The 8,346-nt window shown below is 44.6% G+C and overlaps 2 protein-coding genes across 6 annotated transcripts in view; one reads left to right on the top strand and one right to left on the bottom strand.

Annotated features, from left to right (window-relative positions):
• The window catches only part of LOC9655381 (abscisic acid 8'-hydroxylase 1), a 918-nt gene extending 408 nt beyond the window's left edge, over positions 1 to 510 (bottom strand). The window contains exons 1-2 of the mRNA XM_024670408.1: positions 314 to 510; positions 7 to 270 (exon numbers count right to left, since the gene is read on the bottom strand). Coding sequence (XP_024526176.1) covers positions 7 to 270; positions 314 to 510 — 461 coding nt within the window. The remainder of the gene's footprint in view (positions 1 to 6; positions 271 to 313) is intronic.
• Positions 511 to 1,111: 601 nt separating this feature from the next.
• LOC9634010 (probable Xaa-Pro aminopeptidase P) lies at positions 1,112 to 2,622 on the top strand. 5 transcript variants are annotated; one of them, XR_002991838.1, is made up of 6 exons: positions 1,113 to 1,410; positions 1,511 to 1,636; positions 1,784 to 1,854; positions 1,912 to 1,970; positions 2,011 to 2,251; positions 2,288 to 2,622. XR_002991838.1 is itself a non-coding variant. In XM_024670240.1 (5 exons), exons 1-5 carry the CDS (start codon positions 1,165 to 1,167, stop codon positions 2,049 to 2,051), a joined length of 528 nt encoding a protein of 175 aa, XP_024526008.1. In that variant the 5' UTR covers positions 1,113 to 1,164; the 3' UTR covers positions 2,052 to 2,622. The 5 variants fall into 5 exon arrangements, 4 of the variants coding, with proteins under 4 accessions (XP_024526009.1, XP_024526008.1, XP_024526007.1 ...); XM_024670240.1 differs by having other exon boundaries at positions 2,026 to 2,622; XM_024670239.1 differs by having other exon boundaries at positions 2,011 to 2,622.
• Positions 2,623 to 8,346: the final 5,724 nt, after the last annotated feature.

Genomic DNA, 8,346 nt, shown 5'->3' with positions numbered 1-8,346 from the left:
CCCCACGACTCGAGAGTCTCCTGAGCCAAGATATCAATCATTTGGACGTGGCACTTGAGCGTCTCTGGAACCATCATCCCCAGAATGATTCTCCGGTAGAGCGCATGCTCACTCCCGATGACCTCGCTTGCAGATTTTGGCCCAATCAATCGGGCAAACAAACCCGAGGGGCCACAGTCAGCGCAGCTGAGGAAGAACTTGGCCGACTCTACCGTTGTTGCAACGATGGTGGGAGATCCAAGCAAGTTACTCCAGAAAACTCCTCCAAATCTGTAAAATGATCACAGTTAAAGCAAGATCGAAGCGAAAGAACCGTTTGCGTCGAGTGCTGAGGAAGTCTAGAGGGGATCCCCAAAAGAGAGAGAGAGATTCTCCGACAAGAGGCAAGCCATGGCTTCCTGGCGGGAGCTTGATCGTGGATGATTTGTAGAACTTTTGGGAGATTAGCCACAAAGAGAGTAGAAACACGAGAAAGTACAGAGCATTCCAGGACTGCAGGAAAAGCTCCATTCTGCGAGAAGGAACGAAGCACTCACTGCACAAGTTTGAGATTAACCTCTCGAATATATCCTGCACAAACCAGACTTCAGTTGGGTTCTTTCGAAAGGTTGTTGTGAGTTTTTTTAAAGTCTTATTTCTGTCTTTTTTGTTCGTATTATTCTGAGGACTCAGTCTTTGTGCTAACAGCCATTAATGTTCCATAAAACGTTTACTAGTCAATTGTCACATTTGGAGAAATAGTCTGTGTCTTATTTCTCTCTTTTTTTTTAATGGAAAATTTAAAGTATTAATCTGAGGACTCAGTCTTTGTGCTAACAGCCATTAATGTTCCATAAAACGTTTACTAGTCAATTGTCACATTTGGAGAAATAGTCTAAGTCTTATTTCTCTCTTTTCTTTTAATGGAAAATTTAAAGTATTAATCTGAGGACTCAGTCTTTGTGCTAACAGCCATTAATGTTCATGATGTACAAGTGAAGCTTCCATACAAAATTTACTAGTCAATTGTCACATTTGGAGAAATAGTCCCATTATGTCCCCTCTGATAACATGATGTTTATCGAATTGTTCTCGTCCTTGGAATCGAGCTCCAGATCTGAGAGCTGGTCAAACAATGGAGCTGAAGAAAATTTTGTTCAAGCTCTAGGGCTCCTCGCTCCCGCGATGGTGCCGCTCGGGAGCGAGCGATTGCTGAGCTGTGTTTGGATTTCCAATCGCCCGGGCCGCCAGTCGGTTCTCGCAGCTGCTGCCGCGCGCAGGGGCATTGGCGCCGGAATCAGACGCTCCTCTTCGATTTCCACCGTCTCGAAGACGAAATCTCACAGCATTGTGTTCGGGACCCAGGAATCCGGGGCCCGGGATCACGGCAGAGCCTTCGTCCGCATCGTGCCTTCGGAGGACGCTCACCAGGTACTTGCGTCTTCCTTGAGAAAGAGGAAAAGGAGTCTAGGAATTTTTTTTCTTGTTTCCTCTTTTCTTTTTTGTAAGTAGCTCACTGCTGCGTATGCAGAGTGAATTTATAGCCGAGTGCTTCACGCGACGAGCTTACGTTTCAGGATTCACGGGAAGCGCAGGAACTGCTGTGATCACCTTGGAGAAGGCTGCGCTTTGGACGGATGGTCGATACTATCTTCAGGTAATTGATTCAACTTCATGCTTTCTCCTGTTCTTTTCGTGAGCATTTTTCTAACCAAAGTTATATTTGTTTTTTTTCTTTTGCCGGTCATTGCATGATTGGCATCTTTGCGGGGAATGCTTCACCTTGATTTATATGTTGATGTAGGAAACTCAAGGTGATGAGATTGCAACTTGGATTGGAAAATACTTTCTGAATGGATGCTTCTTAACTTTTAGGTCAGATAGCAGTTTAGCAAAACTCTCAGTGATTAACAATTGTCCTGACTCAACCAGGATGATTTATCCATTATTGATCACTGGTGTATTGATGGAAGGCATCATGGTCTTTCCAGGTAAGGCTTGAGTAGCCAGTGACTAAGCATTTGAGGGCAGTGACGTGTACACAAGATGAATGTCTGAGAATGCGGACTTGATCCGGCCCAGCCTATGGTAAACAGCAGGCCAACGTTTGGATGGAAAGCTGTGTTTATTTTGTTCGCGGAGATGTATAAGTCTGGCAACGGGCAGCAGTGGCTCCTTCCACAGCTCACCTAGGCAAGCTGAGAAAGACTTCGCTTGATTCGATACCACCACCGTGCTCAAGAACATCTACACTCTCTTTTGCCAGTCTGAGGTACTATGCATGATTGCGTGATTGATTGAATTGCAGGAAAGAACATCACCAAGAACAATCGCTCGGCCTCACCAGAATCTCCATCCTGACTGCTGGCACCCATTCAAGTATAATAGTTTGCGAAGGTTCGGCTCCAAGACCAAACGCGTTTCAAACGGTTCCAAACATGTTCAGCTGAAACCTGCAAAGTTTTGTGCGAGGATGGCTATGTCTTAGCTCCACCTTGACGTTCCTTATCATCTGGATCACCGGAGAGTTTTTGAGCTCGAATTTTTGCGAGGTAAACGCTCGAGGAGATGAGACATGTCACCTTTGTAAAGATGGTCTGCCAGAACGAGGCAAAGATATTATTGAAATCTGGTCTTTCGGAATATCATTTGCTCGCAGAGATAAATTTCAAAATGCCAGCTTATTATCTTTCCAAAGATGGTCCGTCACGGAGGAATGTTGGCATCTGCTTTGAAACCTGGCCTTTTGGAGCATCATCCATGCAAAACAAAAGCTCGCGAGGCAAAAGAGAGATTTTTTGGCGAGCCTAATATGTGGTGTCGCTTGGCCTTCATGCAAGTCACCAGCCCTCACCATTCCACACACTTTGGCGTCGAGCTCCTCGTCCCAATGAAGTCCCGGTGCATGGCACGAATCGATTTGCCAGATAGCGCCCTGCACGATCAATTGGATCATTTCCTCCCGAAGGCCCAGGATTGGAGGAGAAGATTCCAGGAGACTGTGGCGGCAGGGCCCCTGCGCGAGGCAGCAGCTGAGAGAATCGAATGCCGGCGAGGATAGGAAGAATACATTAGAAGAATATTCGATGTGCGTGAAAATCCAGAAAGTAAGAAAAGAAAAGTTACCAGGAAGACAAAAAGCGCTACATTGCAGCAAAACTGGCAAGCATTTTGCAGCAATGAAATATGCATAGGTAACAAGTCACCTGCATTCACGGACCATCAAAACTATCACACGATAATATCTAAGAGATCCCAGCGACAGAGAAAAGAATGGAAGAACATACCACGTACAGCAGCGTGATCATTTCCCTGGAAAACCACGGACGAAGTCGATCTGGAAGAAAAGAAATCGAATTTTTTTCTGTGTTTGCCTACCTCCTCCTGGAGTGCCGAGCTCGCCACCGGCAACATAGTCTTCGTCCTCGCTGGATCCATTGCCAGGATCATCGCAATGGACGGGGCTGCTGGATCGTCCGCCGGCGCGTTTTATTCATATACGATATCTTTCAAATATTATTCTTTTATGAAAATCATCCTATGCAGTATATCCTATTGTTTCAAGGATTCCACGGCGATGGCGCTCGACAAGATCACGTATGGCGCTCCACTCCGGGGCACCACATTCTCCGCCGCTCCCTCCAATCCAGCCGCCATGGAATACAAGGCAGCTATAGTGTTCTTTCCCCGGATCGAGGCCGAAATCCCCAGGAAGAATTGAGTCCCAAAGCGTGGATCCATCGGGCTTGATCCCTATCGAGCGCGACCTTGCGCCGCTCTACCAATCCCGCGAGGGCGAAGGATTCGATCACGGTGTTCCACGCAGCTTAACCGAACAATTGTACCATCTGCTTTGAAGTAGTTCCTGTCTGTCAAGGATCATAATAGTAGGAACATACCCTCCATTCAATTGCTGGGAAGCTAATCTTGCCTTTGACGGTATTGTAGTACACCAAGGTTTTCATCATGTCTTTGTGTGGCTTGATCGTTTGATCTGGTTTTATACTCTTGCCAGTTTAGCTACTGCACGGTGATTGGATTAGTGTGCCAGAAACTCCTGCCCTCCACTCCGGAGATGATCGATCTCATGCGAGACGTCCAAACGATAGAGAATGGGGTGCTCCAGTTTCCAATTGACTTACCCTTCTCACCTTATCGCAAAGCGTTACAGGTTTTTGCGTGGTTTTTGTATTTTTCTAATTCTGGATCTATTGTTGTAATTGAGCAGGCCAGGCAAGGCTCCACAGATTCTTGGATGGGCTCATCAATGAGAGAAGGGCCGAACTAGCTGCCAACGTTCACACGCACAAAGACGCACTGGACGAGTTTATTACACACAAAGATGACAAGGTTGGATTCCTCTCGAATCAACAAGTGGAAGACAATCTCATGAAAATGCTGTTCGGAGGCCACCACACCACAGCTCTCGCTCTCATGTGGCTGATCAAACACTTGAATGAGAACCCACAAGCTTTCAAGGAAGTGGAGGTTATTATTATTATTATTTTAAAAAAATCTGTTTTGATTTCTAGGAGGAGCAAAGGAGAATCCTTCTTGGTAAAAGCTCCACCAAGTACAGCTTAACTTGGGAAGACACAAGACAGATGCCAGCCACTCTAAGGGTTGTGGACTAAGCTCCAATTTTATGTTAGATTTAATTGGAGTGGTTTTGCAGGCTGTCTATGAAAGTCTGAGGCTTTCTAATGTTGTGGGGGTGGTGACACGTAAAATCACTAAGGATATCAGCTACAAAGGTTTTATTACATTTGATTGACGCTAATTCCCAATTGTTTGTCTACTTTGTTGGTGTTAGCAGGTTACGCCTTGCCCAAAGATTGGATGATTCATGTCTATATGCCACCAATCCACTTAGATGACAGCATTTACCCCAACGCAGCAAAATTTAATCCATCCAGATTTGAAGTATGGTCTATTATCTTCCTTTTTATAGTTAGCTCTCCTATTGATTTCTTCCAGGTCTCTACGATCCTTTAGTGCAAATTTGTAATCTTCTATATTTGAACTTCTTGGGAGATCAAATACTATTTAAACCCAAGGATGTTTAATCCTAAATATCCAAAACCCTTAATTAATTGGAAAAAGGGGTGCATTTTTATTCATGGGTGTAAGACACAAATCCCTAAGCCCCAAAGTGGAGCCGAAGGGGTGCTAGGTGGTAGTGGCCGAAGCGAAACAAATGTAACACGTTTGGACTAAAAGCTTCAACTTCAAAGGTCGAAAGTGGAAGTGGAACTCCCAACGGAGTGCTCAAGGAACAAGCATGAAGCGAGCAATAAATGAGTCTCTAGAAAAAGGGACACAATAAGACCAACACATAGACCCAAGATGAAGTCCGAGATGGACCCAAGATGGAGTCCAAGATGGAGTCCGAGATGGACCGAGATGGAGTCTGAGATGGAGTTTGAAATGGAGTCTAAGATGGAGTCCGAGAAGGACCTAAGATGGAGTCCGAGGGGTGTCCGAGGTCGAGATTGAGATTAGGACCGGGACCGGGACCAAGACCGGGACTGAATCCGAGTCCGGCCCGAGCCCAAGCCCAAGCCTGAGTCCGAGTCCAAGTTCAAGTTTGAGGGTGAAAGCCCAAAGCGTTTGTCTCCCAAACACTACGGGGTTTGGTGATGTAGCGCACTTTATCTCTCTCTCTTAAGCTGCCATGCCAGGTATCCAAGTAGGTAGTGCCACCCACACTTGGGTTGGGAGCATCGACCATTCGATCTCCCGGGGGAACTAAAGCTGGCTTTTGAACACTTTACCAAGCTACTTCACTTGTCGATCCATATTCACTCTAGCCTTGGACTTCCCAGTGGTTATCCCATCACCCAACACTTGGGTACAGCCTTCCTAGGCCAAACTGACCTTTCCTAGCCAAATTGGTTCCATTAGAGTCCTCCCCCCTACTATACTTTTGGAGCTCACCTGTAGCGCATGTGATCATGGGAAGATATTTGGATATACTGTCACTGTGGATCCTTGGAACTTTCAATGGAACCTCACTCTAAGCCCATGGGTAGAGCACTAAAAGGCAAAAGGTGGGGAGAGTACCCATGAGGCTTTCGTAGGGCCACAGTGTTTCGAAATGTTGTCCCAAAGTCCCAGACTATGGAAAGGAAGAGGAGTGGTCCTCTAATGTAGTGACCAAGGACATGGTCATGTGGTGAGGAAATCCCAGAGGACAGTGGGACTTAGTGGTCAGGCCTGTGGGCCTTGTCCCAGTGGCAGTGTTGGCAAACACGGCTATGGATAAAAAAGGGATTTGGTGAGGACTGTAAAAGGGATATTGGGGAAAGTTGTCCCCCATGTCTGCGGGCATTTTAAGGATGCTAACGAGTGGATCTTAGATGGTCACTCATGGATGGATAACTCAGTCTTTGAGAGAGGGGACTGCGACGCAGGTGGTGTTGGACCACTGGTGTGACCAAGGTGAATGGGCATGGCCTTAGCGTAATAAGCTGGTATGTCGGTGGTACCTTGGGGTGTCGGTCATGGGACCGGACACGTGGAGCACTTGGACCTAATGCAAAGGTTGTGTGGCATGGATGCCATTTTCGGGGCTAGCAAGTCCCAAATCCTGAATTGGACTTATGAAGGTTGTGAATGAGACTCTTCCAAGTGGTTGAAAGTATGGTTAAGTGACTAAAGTAGAATGGAAAAATTAGTCGCTTACAATGGGCCCTTTCCCATCTCTTGAGTCGTTGTCTTTGGTTGCTTACAATTTACCATATTTCCTTGTAAGTTCATGCTCTTGTGAATGAAAGTTGAGAGTTGCAACTCTCCCAAGAGCCCCGCTCTCTTCACACCCTACCCCTCGAATCAAGTATAGCCAAAGTAAACTAAACCTGCTAGATGTTAATCAATATGTAGTGTGATTCCCCTAGCCAAAACCAAAACCCCTTTGATACCAAATGTAAACTCTTAGATTTGAACTTCCCAGAAGGTTACCTAACCCAATACTATTCAAACCTAAAGATGGTTAACTCTAAATATCCCAAAACCCTTAACCGATTAGAAAAAGGGGTGCATTAATATTTATGAGCCTTTTCCCTTTATATTTGAACTTTTATGGATTATCTTTTGAATTATTCTCTACAAAATCTCTTTTCATAACTTTTAAAGAATATTTATACATCCCCATATCACAGCCTAGATGCCATGTTGATCAAACATGATTTCTACTATTTCTAGGGTTTGGACAGCATGTTGGCACAACCTTGTTGCCCCTAGGATACAATGCAATTGCATCTTACTTCTTCAAGTCTTATTTAAGCCTATACTTCTTTGCTAATTCTCCCATGTTCATTTTGTATGCCAGCAAACAAATCCTATCTCTATTGGATTTCTAGGGCTTCATTGTATTCCTAATTGTCCTTAGCAACAACTAAATTTTCAATATCAACCTACTAGTACCTCTTAAAACCTTCTTCACCATCTCTCCTTGAGTTGAAGTAGAAAATTTCTATACCTACTACTTTATAGGAATCTCCAAGCCCATCCAAAATTCCTTTCGTTTTAGCATTTTTTTGATATTAACTTCCCCTACCCCTATCTTTACCACTTGCTCAATAGGTGACCCTATCTTCTACACTAACTCCTTAGTTGTCTTCCCAAGCTCAAGTAATGCTTTTGCATCCTTTGAGATGTCCTCATCCTTGCCTTCTAGCTTACTAATGGTGTCCTTTGAGTCATCTCTTGGCTTGCCAATCTCTTCTTGAGTGAGATTAACTTCAATCCTACCTCTTTTAGTTGGGGATGACTCTTTTACATTCTTCCCAACTCCTCTTTGCTGCCATAGTCTTGCATTGATGGATTTCACTTGCTCTATAGTTGCAGATCTTTGCTTAGGGGATTGCCATAGGAGGATTTGTGCCCTTCTTCTTAAGTGATGACAATGAAGGGGGTAATAGCCCATCTTGGTTCTTGCTCATCACTCACCAAGATGCAAGCTGCCTAAGCTCCTCCTTCTCCTTATTCCTCACCTTGCTGAGAACCCTAAGTGTGAAATACCTTGGGGTTGCATTCTTCACATTGTTTAATTTGGGTCATCGATCTCCTAGGGTTCAATTGAGATCATTGTCTGGGACTTCACCATTTCTGCTTGTATAAAGATCTTTTAGAGAACTTTCACTTGAATTAAATTTTTGCAAAGTTTTTAATCTAAGGAATCCAAGGTCATTTTCACTTTGTTTTCTTCTTTTTCCTTTTTTTTTCTCATCTCTCTCTCTCTCTCTCTCTTTCTCTTGTTTCTTTTTTCTTTACTCTCCTCCTTTTATACATTTGTTCCCTATTTTGGTGCCCCAAACCAAGTTCAACCTTGAGTGGTGGCACAAAATGAACTTCAGAGGATTCCTT

Source organism: Selaginella moellendorffii, unplaced genomic scaffold, assembly GCF_000143415.4.
Source record: "Selaginella moellendorffii unplaced genomic scaffold, v1.0 SELMOscaffold_6, whole genome shotgun sequence".
Classification (NCBI taxonomy): Eukaryota; Viridiplantae; Streptophyta; class Lycopodiopsida; order Selaginellales; family Selaginellaceae; genus Selaginella; species Selaginella moellendorffii.
This window is presented reverse-complemented; position numbering and strand designations above follow the sequence as displayed.

Bases quoted from the DNA above. Each gene is read 5' to 3' on its own strand.
- LOC9634010 (XM_024670239.1), top strand. From the start codon at position 1,165: ATGGTGCCGCTCGGGAGCGAGCGATTGCTGAGCTGTGTTTGGATTTCC. The intron at 1,411-1,510 runs GTACTTGCGTCT...CTGCGTATGCAG, and splicing joins CTTCGGAGGACGCTCACCAG to AGTGAATTTATAGCCGAGTG. The intron at 1,971-2,010 runs GTAAGGCTTGAG...ATTTGAGGGCAG, and splicing joins AGGCATCATGGTCTTTCCAG to TGACGTGTACACAAGATGAA.